Source organism: Cherax quadricarinatus, chromosome 24 (genome assembly GCF_038502225.1).
Source record: "Cherax quadricarinatus isolate ZL_2023a chromosome 24, ASM3850222v1, whole genome shotgun sequence".
Classification (NCBI taxonomy): Eukaryota; Metazoa; Arthropoda; class Malacostraca; order Decapoda; family Parastacidae; genus Cherax; species Cherax quadricarinatus.
This window is the reverse complement of record NC_091315.1, coordinates 42,027,024-42,045,650: the sequence shown is the minus strand read 5'-3', so window position 1 is coordinate 42,045,650 and position 18,627 is coordinate 42,027,024. Positions and strand designations below refer to the sequence as shown.

Genomic DNA, 18,627 nt, shown 5'->3' with positions numbered 1-18,627 from the left:
GCACATAAAGACAGAGAAAAATTAAGCCTTGATAGTGAGTATTAATCACTTGCTGAGCATGTTGACTGTGACTCAGATAATGTTACCATGTAATCAATTACCCAAAAAATCAAAGCTCAATAGTTCAGACTAAGATTAGTTGTGAAGAAGATAGTGAGTGATCATGGCAAGCAGACAATGAGATGTACAAGACACTAAACATTATCATGATGCAAGCTACACAACATAAACAACACCATTCACACTAACACTTACACACACAGATTTTCCAAGCCATATGTTTGGCATTTAAATTATGTTTTACATAGACTTATTTTAGTAAATGAAAATTAAAACTTGAACACACATTATATCATTAATTGGTCATAAATAACTATAAAAACATTAAAATTTACATCTTATCAAAGATGAAAAGCTGGTTCAAATGATAACCAAAGCAAATTAAACTGGCAACCAAACACCATACTAAACAAAAGCAGTGACATTATTTATATATAAAATACAAGCCAATACAAATGTCCAAGCATTTATAGTTACTGAGTAATAAACAGCAGCCATGAAGTGTCCTGTTAAGGGCTTCCTTCTAAATTACTTTAGTTTTCTGATAAACAAGTCTGACTTTTCGTGATTTTAAACCTCCTAGCCTTGTAAAATTTTGTACTGCCTCCCAGAAGAGTAATGCATTCTCTGGGAACTCTCCATGTAATGACTGGGCAATGGTACTAAGCAGGAGAGGGAATGACAAAAAAAAGGGCAGGGGCAGTAGCAGCAGAAGGAACACTCGAGGCGGGTTACCAGCTGGGCCCAGCCACACAGGCACCACTGACACACCACACAACACCCACTTACTCCTCTTTTCTCTTAGCACTTTCTGCTGTGAAGCACTCTTTTCTGATTCAGTGGTTCTCTTAATGAGACTGGTGGTTAGGTGCGATGTATGTGTGTTTTTGCTAGTGGAGAGGCAACAGGCCTCAGCTGCAGCAAGAGTCAGTGCTACTGCTGGATCTACTGAGTCCTGGATAACATGTTCTACAACCGCATCTTCTGCAGGAGCAGTGTATACTGTCTCCTTATTTTTCGTAGTCATATCTCCAACAGGAACTACACTGACAGGAATATTACCAGGAGAAGTTTCTGCTTTTACAGGAGATAAATCTTTTGAGGACGTGGCACCTTTTACTCTTAATTCATTTGTTTTTGATACAACAGAGATGTTGGTTGACACCGAAGAGCTCTGAACTTCAGTTTTTCTTTGTTCTTTATGCTTCGAGTCTTCTAGTGATGAAATAAGATAATCCAATTCATTGATATTCTTACGAAGTCGTCCTAAAGTGGAATAATCAGAGCTAGCAGTACGAGAGGTTTTCATAGTGTCTGTTTTAAGAGATTCAGTCTCGCTGGTGTCTGGTGCTGGAACATGGCTTCCATCCCCACCTGTGGGGCCAGGTGGGCACATGTCAGTTCATTTTGATTTTATCTCCTGTATACTGTACTAACTTTCCAGACATATGGTTTGTACTACTAATCAACACTGATAACAGTGTTTACTATCATTCTTTCCATTATTCTTGCATTCTTTGCACTTACTGACATCCGTTTGTGTTTTCTGATAATAATGTATCTGCAAATAATTTCATCTAAGGACAAACAATTTACAATGTTTGCTAACATTAATTGTTTTCTAACAGTCATTTCTTTCTAACATTCTTCTCTCTTATGTTACTAGCATACTCCTCTGTTACCTATTGTTCTCCTGTTTGCTAATACCCTACTGATGCCCAAGTATCTCTTTGATATACCACATGTACAACTCAACTTGTTCAGAAACTCCATGCAAATAAAAAGGCCCAAAAATCTGGAAGTTGCTGCCAGAAAGTGCCAAACATTCCCTAACCTTATATGCCAACACCTTAAACATTATTAAAAAGCATTCATTAAATCTTACTTAAGTGTTATAACCAGTAAATGCCCATAAATACTCGTGAAATATTTTCACCACAATAATTTTACTGCTCCATAAAATGCATATCATTAATCCAAGATAAATTTGATGTAAATTATCTGTAACTGCCTAAAATTATATGCTATGACTAGAATTAAGCACTGTAGTAAGTTCTAGGATTAGTTTGCCAAAAGTTTTTTTTAAACTGGCCACATCCCACTGAGGCAGGGTGACCTAAAAAGAAAAACATAAGTTTTTCTTTTCAAATTTAGTAATTTATACAGGAGAAGGGGTTACCAGCCCCCTACCAAAAATGGTATGCATAAAAAGCAGCTTTCTTTTAGACATTCAATTTTATCAAAGTGTCTCTTTACTATAATTGTATCAAAACTAACCAAATGTACTGTAAACTTCCATATATGTCCAATAAGAGATAAAGATTTTATTTTTACTCAAATATGATACTTCGGTTACTAATGTTTTCCCTTTAACTACATTGTTTGGTTTGCTATAATTCTAGTGTGTGCTCATTCTAATAAAGTGCTGTTATTCTTCCTGTCATGATACAACCTTGTTTATTACCATTTTTCATTAACTCTACAACTTTTGGTAGTATTCCTATCTGCTTGTACAGTCCTTTTTCTCCCTTGACTGGCATGCTCTCTTTTTGATAACATTCATACTAAATTCTTTACCAGAATAATACCAGAACTTTTAAAAGTTTATTCACAAGTAATCCACACACACACCTGAATCAACATTCTATAATTCTTGGAAATAAAGTTTGACTTTGATACTGGAAATTAAAATTTTGGTGATGTACTGGTCCATCTGGACTAATACATATTTAGATGATAATGGGCCAGGATGCAACAAAAAGTATTCCATTTATTCATCAGTAATTTGTGCGTTACTTGTAAATTGTTCTAGCCTAATTATTGTAACTTTGTTCATTCAGGTGTAATATTTGTCAAGTGTGCCTCTTGGCACAGATTGAAATCAATCTATAGTACTGTATTAAGTTACCAATATATGTGTAATTTTAATTTTTTAGGTATATGCTTCTCTTAAGCATTTTTCACATTTTAACACTATGATGTGTTAATTTTCGTGCAGCCAAACACAACTCAGCACTAAGAACAAAGAATATCATGGGTTAGTTTAAAAGATTCCTAATTAAGCCCAGAAATTATATTTCTGAACCTTATTTTTTTGTTGTTACTAAGCTAATGCACTAGCTGAAATTAAGAAATTTCTATACACTCTCAAAACATCAGTAAAGTTAAGAAAATTACAATTAAATTTCAGTCTTGCAGTAGATACTCAAGCCAGCTTCTTGAAAGTTCTTCAGTCATTTACTTTTGTAAATTTTAACTAGAAACTTACAAACCACAAGATTAAAATGCTATTGCTATAATCCAAGTTAAAGAAATACTAGAATGATATAATCCATCTACAGATTGTAAGTATTTTACTATCTATAGTTGCACATACAGGAGGTCTTCTTTATTAAATAGTATTCACAAATAATGACCAGAACTTGTAATTTATTTTAGATCAAAATTAGGATACTATTTGTTTCAATTTGACTGGCAAAGCATACATAATCAACTTATTTGTAATTATTGGTACAATAATTTGCACTATTACTATATAGGTGTTTAAAACTAAATTGTGGTCATAAAGCTAGGCCACAATCATCCTCTGGAGTCCTAGAAATTAATGCTAAAAATGCTTTGATACCTAATAGGTATTAAGGTAAATTTAGCATATACACAGATATACATCCTACTCTATAAACCCTGTTAACCCTGTATACCAATACAGTGGTACCTTGACTTCCTAGTCACCCCAACTTATGAGTTTTCCGAGTTACGAGCTGTCACTCAGTTGATTTTTTTGCTTTGAATTGCGAGCCAAAATCCGAGTTATGAACGAGCATTAAGATACGCCACCACTAGTTGACGCAGCAAATGCCACAACAGTGCACCTGGTTACCTCACCATGGAAGCATCACTTTTGTGTTGTGCTTGCATTTTGTGCAGTTATTTTGCCAAATTTCTTTTTTCTAACCATGGGTCCTAAGAAAGTAAGTGCAAAGAACAGTGCTGAGAAGAAGAGGATGATGTCCATTGAATTAAAGCATGAAATCATAGAAAAACACGAGCGAGGTGTGTGTGTAGTCAACTTGGTGAGGCAGTACAAAGTGTAGTATGTACTTTGTGCTTCGTGCTTTCTCTGCGAGAAGACATGAGGCATTTACGCTGATTTACTTCCGAGATATTCACCCACAATGTAGGCCTGTCTCCTGACTCAAAGAAAAAGTGATCTAGTGCAGTTAGCCTCACAAACACTCCATTTTCTCTTATAATGAAACAGAAGGGCAAGAATGGGAAGATATGGCCAGAGCGATAATTATTTTTACCTTGGGAGTGGCTGCCACCACTCGTCACATAATGACATTCATTCTAGAGTATATATCGTGTTTCTAAGTTATTTATATTGTTTATGATGTCATATTAGATCAACTGTGATAGATAAATAAGCCGTAGAGTTGATATTAGTGTTATATTGAAGTATTTTCTTCTGCCTCTCGAGAGCCAGGAATTCCACTGGAACGGATTAATGGCATTTCAATTAATTTCACTGAGGAAAACTGATTTGATATACAGTGGACCCCCGACTTATGATATTAATTTGTTCCAGAAGGCTGCTCAGGTGCCATTACCGAACGAATTTGCTCCCATCAGGAATATTGTAAATTAGATTAGTCCGTTTCAGACCCCAAAAAATACACTTACAAAAGCACTTACAAAAATACACTTACATAATTGTTCGAGTTGGGAGCTGATCGTAAGTCGGGGGTCCACTGTACAAGCAAATTTAGTTACGAGCTGGGTCACGGAACGAGTTAAACTCGTAAGTCAAGGTACCACTGTATTGTATTTCAATCTTAGTGTACATTAAACAGACTTGACTTAAAGAAAAACATACTAAATCTATACCTTATATATAGTCTTGTAATCCAACACTTATCTTATTTTTGTTAAACTTTCGAATAAGTCTTACCGTTAATTCTATAACTGCATGTATTATCTTAATCACTTCTATTATATTGCCACATGCTGTATATTGAAGCTTTAAGTACATATATGGCGATACACTCTTACTTAACCCCTTGACTGTCGCAACTCCAAATCCTGAGGTATCTCCTGGTGTTGAAAAATTTTTGAAAAAAAAAAAAAAAAAAAAAAAAATATTTTTATGAAATGATAGAGAATCTTTTCCCGATGATAATGACACCAAAAGAACGAAATTTGATGGAAAACTTATGGAATTACCCTCTCACAAAGCTAGCGACCTCGGCAATATTTACGAAACGGCGATTTCACCCACTTTGAGCTCTATTTTTGGCTAATTCCACTTTCCAGTCGACAAAACTCATATATATTTCTTTAGAACTCCATTTGTTCTATTGACTGAGTACAAGAAACTGCCCATTTACCGATTCCAACTACCCAATAACGTGGTCAGAAATTTGCAATTTGGTCAATTTCACGTAAATTAAAAATATGCCAATTTCAAAATAGGGTCCAGAATGAACAATGCAGACATTCCTGGCTCTAAAATAACATTTTCTTTGTTCATCAATCACGTCTCCAGGCCCCTCTGATATTACTCTTGCTTTCTATTTTGAATTTTTATTCAAACAAAAAATAGAAGATTTACTATTATGCAGACTACTGGAATATTGTAATAATTGTATAAATAATGTCAACTCATTTATGACTGCATATTAGAATGGATAGTTGGACATTTATTGGACAATGACATCATTTGTTTACTTTTGAACATCGGCAAAAATCAAACTCCATTTCAAGGTTCTTTTCATAGTAAAACCAATCAAAAATCACCTCTATTTCTATAATATGTTTTCCATTCTATCAAATGAGACCAAGAAATCGAGAATACAACCATAAATACTATACGAAAATACACCTCAAATTTGGCGTTTTAATCCAAAAACACAGTCGGAGATTTTTTTTTCTCATTATGCACTGCGTGCTGCAGGATTTTTTTTATATGGTGCACACTGACCATACAGACCCATTCTCTCACATGTGAGCCTACCAGCTTTCTCCTGCTTGATTTGAAGCCACTAGAATTTTTGAGTATATATACGTCAAACACGGTGGCTCGTAAGACGTATATATACGACCAAAACAGTCAAAGGGTTAATGTAACTATTATATATAATTTTATATTACTATATATATTTGTGGAATATATATTCTATGACTGTCTGCCCTCCCTTCCCCACAATAGCCATTACATACATTGTCATACTAGCAGAAATGCTACTTATTAATGTTGTACTAAATATTCTTTTCAAACCAATGCTTTATATAATACCTACATGAAACCCCAATTATGACTTTTTTCTATAGATAATATGGTACTGTATTTATCTAACTGCAGCCAGTACAGAAATTTAGTATTAGGGGCAAAGTTGAAGGACTAATATATATCAATAATATCCAGTAAAAAATCACTTTAAGTGAGTTAGAGAATAAAAGTTATGATAAATATTGCAGAAAAACATATTACAATACAGAATGTTAGATAATTTACTACATTTTTTCTAAGAACATGTATATGCACACACAAACAGATTACCATCACCAAAGACCATTGCTGGCACAAGTACCCCAGCTACATCCACCACCACAACAAGGGCCCTGACAGAAGCTAAGTCACATCACAATCATTGTTTGCCAAATTTCAAAGAACAATATCAGGTGTGAATGAACAAAAAATATTTTATTTTGTGGCTACTTTTACTGATCACAGTGTATTATTTTCAGAAATTTGGCTTCAGGAATACATACGTATACAGTGCCTGGTTCCTCTCTTACTGCAAACTTTAAATTATGAGACATTTTTAACAGGTAAAAATGTATTTATAGCAGTGACACCATAATTCTCAACTCAGAAATGTTTACCATGTTATGTTGTTTATTGCAAAAAAATAGTGCCTTCTAGCTTAATTCATGATTTTCATGTATATTCTATCGTAATGATGCACAATATTAGAATATGAAGTTTATCAAGTATAATAGTAGAGCAGACATCCCACTTTTAAAAACACATAGGGAACCCAAGCACAATATAACAGAACATAAAGACAAACAGATGAAGACAGACAGCACCCCAGCTTTGCACACAAACACAAGATAGCATAACAAATTCTTATTATTTTAGAGAGGTTCGCCCCTACACCGGCAGCATGTGGGAGGGAGTGAGGGTATCAACACAACATTCCACCTCACCTATACTGGCCAGGGCATCAACCAATTTGTTTGCTACTTTCTGGGAAGCACTGATAACTGGAAATGAGTTGTTAAGTACAAGTTAGTGTGTGTGTAAAGGTAGTGCTGATATTTTGTTTCAATGGTCATGAGTTACCCTGTGCTCATACAGATGTATAAAAAAACTTATGGGTAAAGACTAAGCTGAGGCCTTCTTGATATGCTATGAACTAATAACAATGCTTAGCTCAAAGAAGCAGATTCTAAATTCATACAAAAATCTAAAACATTTTAATGACATATGCTTCTACTACTACTGTATATTCTATTACAGCAAAATAAGAACAATAGTTGAAGCAAAGGAATAACAGCAGTGGAACTTGTTGAGAAAAGGAACTAGAAACAAGAATAATTGTGATAAACACTGAGTAAAATTGTGATCATGCCACAGCAACATGCTACACACCTATTCCTATCTTAAATTAACTTTCATTGTATTAATTACCATTCCTTTACAACGATCAACTGTAAAAATACAATTCTAAATCAATTTTTTAATGTACAGTAATTCATACCATGGTATTCTGCATGTAGTTACTTTAGTGAAAGTAAGGCTAATATCCTATACTGTCAACTGTTAATTGCAATCAAAAAATATATTCATATACATGTACTATGTTGCATGTACTGTAAATAAAACTACCAGAAAGCTAGCATGCTTGAAATAAAACAAAACTGTGTAAAATGCTATATTTTTTGGAATTTTATATAAAATAATAATTCACATATCCTAAATATTATTTTTTTGTTCATGTACGCTCATGAGATGATACAACGATCACAAAATGATACAAAGCTATCTTGATGAGCAAACTGGGAACTGTTTTCAGTAAAACAGCAAGATTTATCATACTATAACTATGGTTAGGCTGATTTTTATCATTATGGATGTGTCTAAATCTTTACATGACATAACACTGTGGTGAATGTCTGCTTTTAGGCAAGAGTCAGTGCTCAGAAATCTATTTCAGTTGCATTATTATGTATTAATTAGTTTTTTAATATGTCAGCCGTTTCCCACAGAGGCAGGGTGACCCAAAAAGAAAGAAAAACTCAAAAAGAAAAAAAAAAAAAAAACTTTCATCATCATTCAACACTTTCACCATCATTCATACACAATCACTGTCTTTGTAGAGGCATTCAGATACGATAGTTTACATGTCACTCCAAACAGCCAATATCCCAAACCACTCCTTTAAAGTGCAGGCATTGCACTTCCCACCTCCAGGACTCAAGTCCAGCTAACCGGTTTTCCTGAATCGCTTCACAAAATATTACTCTGCTCACACTCCAACAGCTTGTCAGGTCCCAAAAACCATTCGTTTCCATTTACTCCTATTTAACATGCTCATGCACACTTGCTGAAAGTCCAAGCCCTCGCCCACAAAACCTCCTTTACCCCCTCCCTCCAACCTTTCCTAGGACAACTCCTACCCTGCCTTCCTTTCCCCCTACAGATTTATACACTCTCCAAGTCATTCTACTTTGTTTCGTCCTCTCTAAATGACCAAACCACCTCAAAACCCCTCTTCAGCCCTCTGACTAATACTTTTTGCAACTCCACACCTCTTCCTAATTTTCACACTCTGAATTTTCTGCATAATATTTACACCACACATTGCCCTTAGACACATCTCCACTGCTTCCAGCCTCCTCCTTGCTTCAGTATTTACAACCCATGCTTCACACCCATAAAAGAGTCTTGGTACCACTACTCTCATACATTCCCTTCTTTGCCCCCATGGATAACGTTTTTTGTCTCCACAGATACCTCAAAGAACCACTCACCTTTTTTCCTTCATCAATTCTGTGATTAACCTCATCTTTTATAAACCCATCTGCTGATAAGTCAACTCCCAAATATCAGAACACATTCACTTCTTCCATATTTCCTCCCTTCAATGTGGTATCCAATTTTTCTTTATCTAAATCGTTTGATACCCTCATACCCGGTGGCCTGGTGCGGTGGCCCGGTGGCCTGGTGGCTAAAGCTCCCGCTTCACACACGGAGGGCCCGGGTTCGATTCCCGGTGGATGGAAACATTTCGACACGTTTCCTTACACCTGTTGTCCTGTTCACCTAGCAGCAAATAGGTACCTGGGTGTTAGTCGACTGGTGTGGGTCGCATCCTGGGGGACAAGATTAAGGACCCCAATGGAAATAAGTTAGACAGTCCTCGATGACGCACTGACTTTCTTGGGTTATCCTGGGTGGCTAACCCTCCGGGGTTAAAAATCCGAACGAAATATTATCTTATCTTATCACCTTACTCCCTCTCTCCTATACACCCTAACCTGAGCCTCACTATCCTCATAAAAACTCTTTACTGTATTTAGTAACTTACTACCTATTCCATACATGTGCAACATCTGCCACATTGCTCCCTTATCCACCCTATAATGTGCCTTGTCTAAATCCATAAATACATACAATGAAAACTTCTTTACCTTCATCTAAATACTGTTCACATATCTTCAATGTAAACACTTGATCTACACATCCCCTACCTATTGTAAAGTTCCTTGTTCATCTGCAATCCTACTCTGTCTTACCTCCAATTCTTTCAATAATAACCCTACCACACACATTACCTGGAATACTCAGTAAACGTATTCCCCTATAATTTTTACAATCTCTTTTGTAACTTTCCCTTTATATAAAGGAACTATACACACTCTGCCAATCCCTAGGTACCTTCCCTCTTGCAGTCATTTACTGAACAAAAATACCAACCACTCCAACACTATACCCCCCCCCCTCCCCTTTTAATATTTTTTGTCATGATCTTGTCAGTTCCAGCTGCTTTACCCCCTTTCATTCTACACAATGCCTCATGCACCTCCCCACATTCACATCTGGCTCTTCATATTGTGAATGAATTTAGAGTTATATTATATATACTATGTGCCATATTGTTTATCATTAAATTAAGTTTTGTAGACTGAGGCAGACACCCCTCAGTATACACACCCAATGAGGAAGATTGCACATCTCTTGATATACTGTAAATGTCATGCCCTAATAAACAACTTTTTCAAAAAAATTATATTATGATAGGTGTTTCTAGATGTACATACTGTCATTAACAGTTTACTCTATGTATATTTTTAATTATGTGCCAAAATTTTTTATAATGAATTTAATATAATTTAGAATAATTCTACTTAACCAATCAGGACAGCCCAAATTTACTTACCATTATTTAATATCACTGGAATACTCTGTTAATTCACACTGATTTTCATGGAGTTATTGCAACAATGAAGTTATACTCCACTTATATTGGAAAAAAATTGCGACTTTGTCAGATCTCAAACTCTGTCTAAAAGCATGACATTTTATTCCATTATTGTATCTTAGAGACAAAACTATCTTTTCTGGTTACTTTAAACTTGAAACACAGCATAAGATAATATTCATTGATTTAAATTATATGAACAGGTACAACATCAATTTTCCTGCAACAGATAGTCCAGTACCTATTTTCATCTAGACATAATTACGAAAGCAGCACAGATGGCACTGTATGAAGAGCACATCACTTATATTGTTTACACTGCAATTGTTGGTGGTGATCCCTTGAATTTGTGCACTTCTTAGCATATTCTGGTAACTTATAACCCTAGAATATGGCTAGGATTAATAGGTATATTAACTTCTCAATAGCTATGGCACTTGACAGGTTAACTGAGTTGCCAAGTGAATTAATCTGAGTTGTCAGGTGAATTAATCAAAGGGCTAGATACAGGAAGTGTACTAGTGGGTCAGAAGTGTATTGTTGAATTATTATTATATGACCTCTGTTGGTCCAGAAAAATCAATATTCAGGCAAGGTTTGGAAACTAAGAGTGCCAGATAATCAGTGTTATACCTGTATAAGTAATAATGAATAATGTACTACTGTAAACTCTACAGTACATTATTTAGTTATGTATGTTAGATTTAGTTAGCATCATCCTTTGTTTAGAGCAATTTCAGTACAATAAGTTTACCACAGACTGCTTAAAGTGTGTAAATAGCTTATTCTGGAAATACATGTTTCTAATATTGCCTAACAAAATGTGCTAGTCTGAATGCCATCTAACTGACTATATGGCATTTCATAAGACAAACTATTTAATCCGTGCAATATTTAATATAACCCACCAATGCAAAACAAGCAATTCATCTCTAGTGAACTCGATGTTTTAATATATGAATTGATATTCTTATTATTATTACTGTATATCCAATGTCTAATGGTAAGCAGTGAATTGGAAGCCTACCAGTAATTGTCTGGCTTTTAATAGTCATTTTTTAATTGATCATGTAATGTATACAGTATACATATATACTTATTATTCTCACTGCTTAATGTTTTTGAGCCCTAAAATTGTTTGAAGCTCTTTTGTTACAAATTATACATATGTACCTTTAACTCTATTTTTATCCTGATGCAAAATGATATTTTTAATAAAATATAAAATAAATACTGTATACATATACACATTGATCAACCTAGAGTAAATATGGCAAAGACAAAATAAATACTGTACTTATTAACAGTATTATAAAGGATGAGGTGAATAACAAGTTGCTTACCCTTGGTGTCTGGCAGAGCTTGTGGGGAGACCTGAGGTGAAGATTCAGGGGCGAGTGAGGGTCTGTCTTCCAGGCTGCCAGCACTCAGTGAGTTATATGTCGAGTAAGTTGACTTCATGATTTTCTTCTGGTAATGATTTGTCTGAAAAATGGAATCCCACATATATAAACCAAATGATCATCGAGTAAGTGCCTATTAGTGTATGTGTCAGGTAATGAACATTGAAATGGTATAAAATACCGACAGATTGTTAGGTAAGACACATATGCAACAGTTAGGTATCTTTATTTCGAAACGTTTCGCCTACACAGTAGGCTTCTTCAGTCGAGTACAGAAAAGTTGATAGAAGCAGAAGATACTTGAAGACGATGTAATCAGTCCATCACCCTTAAAGTTTTGAGGTGGTCAGTCCCTCAGTCTGGAGAAGAGCATTGTTCCGTTGTCTGAAACAATAGAACAATGCTCTTCTCCAGACTGAGGGACTGACCACCTCAAAACTTTAAGGGTGATGGACTGATTACATCGTCTTCAAGTATCTTCTGCTTCTATCAACTTTTCTGTACTCGACTGAAGAAGCCTACTGTGTAGGCGAAACGTTTCGAAATAAAGATACCTAACTGTTGCATATGTGTCTTACCTAACGTGTCAGGTAATGCTGAAGAATACTCTAGCCTCCCATATCTGGCCAAATGGATACAATTTTCTTATTTAAAAATTATAACTAAAAGTGTATTTGACACAATGGCTTTATCTTCAATATCAAGCTGTCATAGAACATGCAAAAGTAATTAACAAAACAAGGAAAATGATGTTAGTCTAAGTGGAAATCCCACTTGCAGACCTTCGTTAATAATAAGCAGCATTAAAACCACCACTGAGGTGATGTAGCTCACCTAAATGGAAGGTGTATCTGTGCCAACTAAGGTTCAGGTAAACACTTCATTCCCATCCCCATCCCCATCCTCCTCCTCCTCCTCCTCCTCCTCCCCCACTCCCTAGCCATACCCTCCCTGTCACCCACACCTTCACCCATATAGCAGAAGCAGCCAGGAGTGCATTTAGGGCTAAAGCAAATCTACAGTACTTACAGTGGGAGATTTCAACCAGAGAGAAATAGACTGGGAGAACTGGGACCCACATGGGGTGCCAGAAATATGGAGGGTTAAGTTGACTGAGGTGATTAGAGAACTTTCCAAGTCAGTACATTAAGGACATGACAAAAAAGAGAGAGATAGCAAGCCAGCAAGACTAGACCTAGTGTTTACCACAAGATATCAAACATAGTTGAAATAGAATATGAGAGCCATTTGAGCACTACTGATCATGCAGTGCTGAACTTTGAGTACCTAACAGAACTAAAGGCAGAGGAAAATACATTAGGTGGAGAGAGAGTAAAAAGTCAGCCTTTAGAAGAGGAAATTCTGAGGGAAAGGGGGGGTAAGAGACTTCCTGAATGTAGTGGAGTGAGACAGATAAGTCAGTGGATGAGATAACGAGTACAGTGGATCCTTGAGTTTCGTAAGCCTCGCGCTTCATAAATTTCTCCTTTCGACAACTTTTTTCATCAAAATATAGCCTTGTGGTTCGTAATCTTGCCCCCCTAATACCACTCCTTTCATCCAGCCCATGGAAAAGCAGATCATTTCAAACTGCAAAAAACTCTACACCAAAGCAATGTTTCAAAGGTGCTTTGATGTGACCTCAGACACTCAAATGGCCCTACGAGAGTTCTGGAAAGATCACTTCAATATCCTCCATTGCATAGGCCTTATAGATAAGGCTTGGCAGGGAGTGACTTCCAGGACTTTGAACTCTGCTTGGAGAAAATTGTGGCCAGATTGTGTCCTCGACAAAGATTTTGAAGGGTTTGAGGCTGACCCTGACAACCCTATGCCAGTTGTGGAATCTATTGTGGCACTGGGGAATTCCATGGGGTTGGATGTGGCTGGCCAGGATATGGAAGAGTTGGTGGAGGACCACAGTGAAGAGCTAACCACTGAAGAGCTGCAAGACCTTCATCTGCAACAGCAATAGACCACAGCTCAGGAAATTGCTTCAGAGGAGGAGGAAGAGAGATGGAAGAAGGTCCCTTCTTCCAAGATTAAGGACATTTGTGCAAAGTGGAGTGAGGTGCAAACGTTTGTGGGGGACCATCACCCTGACAAAGCTGTTGCAAGCCATGTCAGCAACATGTACAATGACAATGTCTTATCCAATTTTCAGCAAATTTTGAAGAGACACCAGAAACACAGCTCTCTGGAACAATTTTTTGAGTGACAGGGGTTCAGTGACTCAAGCTTGTCCTAGTGGCATTTAAAAACAAAGAAGAGAAGTAACCTCGGATAAGGATTTGGTATATAAAGTCTTCATGGGAATTCCCCTTCCAAACAATAGTGTAACTTCTCCATCCTCTCCCCTCCTCCTGTCTTCCAGTCACCAACAAGAGTCTTCAGTAAAAGTAAGTGTGATGTTTTTATTGTTTTATACTTGATGTCTCATTGTATTCTTTATGTAAATCTATATTTAACATCTAAAAAATATTTTTTGTCAATACTTTTGGGTGTCTGGAATGGATTAATTAGATTTACATTATTTCTTATGGGGAAAATGGTTTTGCCATTTGCAAATTTCACCTTTCATCAGGCTCTCTGAAATGTATTAATTATGAAATTCGAGGGGTCCACTGTACCTAGCTAGAAAATGCAGGGAAGCCGAGGAGGCCTTCATGCCAAGAAGATTCAGAAACAACACAGAAAGACAGCCCTTGGTTCACCCAGGGATGCAAGGTGGCAAAAAAAAAAAGGGATGGAAGAGAAGTGAGCAGATTAGATAGATACGAATATCCTAGCATGAGGAGAGAGACTGAGACACAATCTGAGAATGAAATAGAAGCAAAGGCTAAGTCTGAACCAAAACTACTTCACAGCTACATCAGAAGATAAAAATAAAGCACCAGATAATTTGACTATGGAAGGAAGGAGGAGAGCTCACAAACAAGAAAATCTGTGAAGTGTTGATGTAATGATTTGAAGAGATCTTCTCAGTGGAAACTGGGGCAATACCAGAGAGGCTAAGAAACAAGGAGAACCAATAATGATAAAATGCACACAACAGGGATAGAAGTATTTTGCCTGCCTTGAAAAGGGCCATTAGTGTACAGCAACATTCCAGCCTAGAGAGAACAAATAATTTTAGGAGAATCATTACTGGCTTGGCATCCCTAGTTTTGAATGTTCTCATTATCCATCCTATCATTTTCCTAGCAGATGTGGTAGATACCCTGTTATGATCTCTGAAGGTGAGATTTTCCAACATTACCACTCCTAGGTCTTTCACATCAGCTTTTAGCTCTATTGTGAGACTGGAATTTGTTTTATACTCTGATACAGTTTTTATTTCCTCGAGTTTTCCATAGCGTGAAATTGAAATTTGTCTGCAATGAACTTCATATTGCTTTCTGACCCCAGGTCTCCAATTTTGCCTGCCTTGAAAAGGGCCATTAGTGTACAGCAACATTCCAGCCTAGAGAGAACAAATAATTTTAGGAGAATCATTACTGGCTTGGCATCCCTAGTTTTGAATGTTCTCATTATCCATCCTATCATTTTCCTAGCAGATGTGGTAGATACCCTGTTATGATCTCTGAAGGTGAGATTCTCCAACATTACCACTCCTAGGTCTTTCACATCAGCTTTTAGCTCTATTGTGAGACTGGAATTTGTTTTATACTCTGATACAGTTTTTATTTCCTCGAGTTTTCCATAGCGTGAAATTGAAATTTGTCTGCAATGAACTTCATATTGCTTTCTGACCCCCATTTAAAGACTTGGTTTATGTCTGCTTGGAGATTTGCAGTCCTCAGTGGATGACACTCATGCAAATTTTGGTATCATCAGCAAAGGAGGACACAGTGTTGTGGCTTACATCTCTATGTTAGATATAAGGATGAGGAACAGGATGGGATCGAGTACTGCAACTTGTGGAACAAAGCTTTTCACTGTAGCCTCCTCTGACTTTACTCTGTTTACTATTATTCTTTGTGTTCTATTTGTTAGGAAGTTATAGATCCATTTACCTACTTTTCCTGTTATTCCTTTATCATGCATTTTGTGTGGTTACACCATGGTCGCACTTGTTGAAGGCTTTCGTAAAGTCTGTGTATGCTGCATTTGGATTTTAATTGTTCTCCAATGCATCCAAGACCATGTCATAGTGATCCAGTAGTTGTGAGAGACAGGAGCTACCTGCTTTAAATCCATGTTGCCCTGGGTTGTGCAATTGATGGGTATCCAAGTACAGTGGAACCTCAGTTTTCATAATTAATTCGTTCCAGAAAGTCTGACAAAAATGGAATTGTACAAAAACTGAAGCAATATTTCCCATAAGAAATAATGTAAATCCAATTAATCCGTTCCAGACACCCAAAAATATCAACAAAAAAATACATTTTATAGAGAAAACAATGAGAAATAAATATGAATGACTAATGAAATGGATAAATGAACATTTAACATCACTTTTACCCTTATTGAAGACTCTTGTGGGTGTATGGAAGACAGCAAGGAGAGGTTATTGTTTGGAAGGGGAATCCCCCTCCTTAAGGACTTCTGGTATCAAGGCCTCATCTGGGGTTACTTCTTTTCTTTGTCTTTTACTGGCACTAGGACCAGCTTGAGAGTCACTGGACCCCTGTCGCACAAAAAATCTGTCCATAGGGGTCTGTTTCTGGCATCTCTTGAAGATGCGCCTAAAATGAGACAAGGCACTGTCATTGAACATGATGCAGACATAGCTTGCAACAGCTTTCTTAGGGTGATATTTCTCCACAAAACTTTACAACTTATTCCACTTTGCATACATTTCCTTAATCGCTGAAGAAGGCACATTCTCACAGTGCTCACTCAACGAGAAACAAAGCCAGACTGAGTCAGAATGCATGGGATGCATTGTTAGGGTGATATTTCTCCACAAACTTTGCACACATGTCCTTAATCACTGAAGAAGGCACATTCTCAAAGTGCTCACTCAACGAGAAACAAAGCCAGACTGAGTCAGAACATGTGGGATGCTTTGTTAGGGTGATATTTCTCCATAAAACTTTTTAACTCATTCCACTTTGCACACATGTCTTTAATCACTGAAGAGGGCACATTCGAGAGCTAGGCCGGCATTGGTGGAGTGTGGACATGTCTTCTGAAGGTTCCTCAGTTGTTTATTGGTGGTGTAGGCCCTGTTTAGGCTCTGCTTCACCGTCTTTCTTTTCTTGTGTGCTTGTGTTGTCATTGTCTTCTCCATCAGGCAGTGTTGTGTGGCCCACTTATGGGGGGTTCGGCTGAGATGTCGTTCGCCCCATAGGGAGGGACCCCCTTCCTGTCTCTACGCAGTTGACAACTGTTTCACTACCGTTGGACCAAGATATGGCTAGTGTGCCCCCTACTAGGATAAACAAACGGGCCCTTGAGGTTGACGACAGTGCCAGGCCCTTGTCTAGCCCAAAACTCCAACCCACCACTTGTCCAGACTATGCTCCTTTTCCTCACACTACTCCAGACATGATGTTGGTTCTTGTGCATCCTAAGGATGGCAGTACGCCCTTCACCAATCCACGGGACGTCACCAACGCCATCAGTGGATCTCCTTTCGGCAAGGCTTGCATAGATGGGGGCATCCAACAACTTGGTAGGGGTGCAGCCCTAAGGCTCCGGCTCCATCGTAAGTCTTTTCTGGCTAGAAATTTGCCACTAAATGCCATTCATGTCCTAGGTAGGTGGAATGTTGTCTGCTAGGAGGTCCGCTTCTCAATCCTCGCCGCCGGCTGTTGTTACAGCCTTCGACAAGTGTGACCATGGCGTAATAGCGCACAAAATGCGTGCTAAAGGAATAACAGGAAAAGTCGGTCGATGGATCTATAATTTCCTCACTAACAGAACACAGAGAGTAGTCGTCAACAGAGTAAAGTCCGAGGCAGCTACAGTGAAAAGCTCTGTTCCACAAGGCACAGTACTCGCTCCCATCTTGTTCCTCATCCTCATATCCGACATAGACAAGGATGTCAGCCACAGCACCGTGTCTTCCTTTGCAGATGACACCCGAATCTGCATGACAGTGTCTTCCATTGCAGACACTGGAAGGCTCCAGGTGGACATCAACCAAATCTTTCAGTGGGCTGCAGAAAACAATATGAAGTTCAACGATGAGAAATTTCAATTACTCAGATATGGTAAACACAAAATAGAGCGAAACACCAACGTCAAAGACCTGGGAGTGATCATGTCGGAGGATCTCACCTTCAAGGACCATAACATTGTATCAATCGCATCTGCTAGAAAAATGACAGGATGGATAATGAGAACCTTCAAAACTAGGGAGGCCAAGCCCATGATGACACTCTTCAGGTCACTTGTTCTATCTAGGCTGGAATATTGCTGCACACTAACAGCACCTTTCAAGGCAGGTGAAATTGCTGACCTAGAAAATGTACAGAGAACCTTCACGGCACGCATAACGGAGATAAAACACCTCAATTACTGGGAGCGCTTGAGGTTCCTAAACCTGTATTCCCTGGAATGCAGGCGGGAGAGATACATTATTTTATACACCTGGAAAATCCTAGAGGGACTAGTACCGAACTTGCACACGAAAATCACTCACTACGAAAGCAAAAGACTTGGCAGACGATGCAACATCCCCCCAATGAAAAGCAGGGGTGTCACTAGCACGTTAAGAGACCATA

At 37.6% G+C, this 18,627-nt stretch overlaps 1 protein-coding gene across 9 annotated transcripts in view; it reads right to left on the bottom strand.

Moving 5' to 3' along the window:
* Positions 1-18,627, bottom strand: part of LOC128690958 (uncharacterized) — a 213,911-nt gene that overhangs the window by 36,742 nt on the left and 158,542 nt on the right. For 6 of the 9 annotated variants that reach the window (XM_070088433.1, XM_070088436.1, XM_070088434.1 and 3 more), the window contains 3 exons: positions 11,894-12,035; positions 7,273-7,329; positions 850-1,434 (listed from right to left, as the gene is read on the bottom strand). In XM_070088433.1, coding sequence (XP_069944534.1) covers positions 850-1,434; positions 7,273-7,329; positions 11,894-12,035 — 784 coding nt within the window. The remainder of the gene's footprint in view (positions 1-849; positions 1,435-7,272; positions 7,330-11,893; positions 12,036-18,627) is intronic. The other 3 variants (XM_070088437.1, XM_070088435.1, XM_070088438.1) reach the window with 3 other exon arrangements.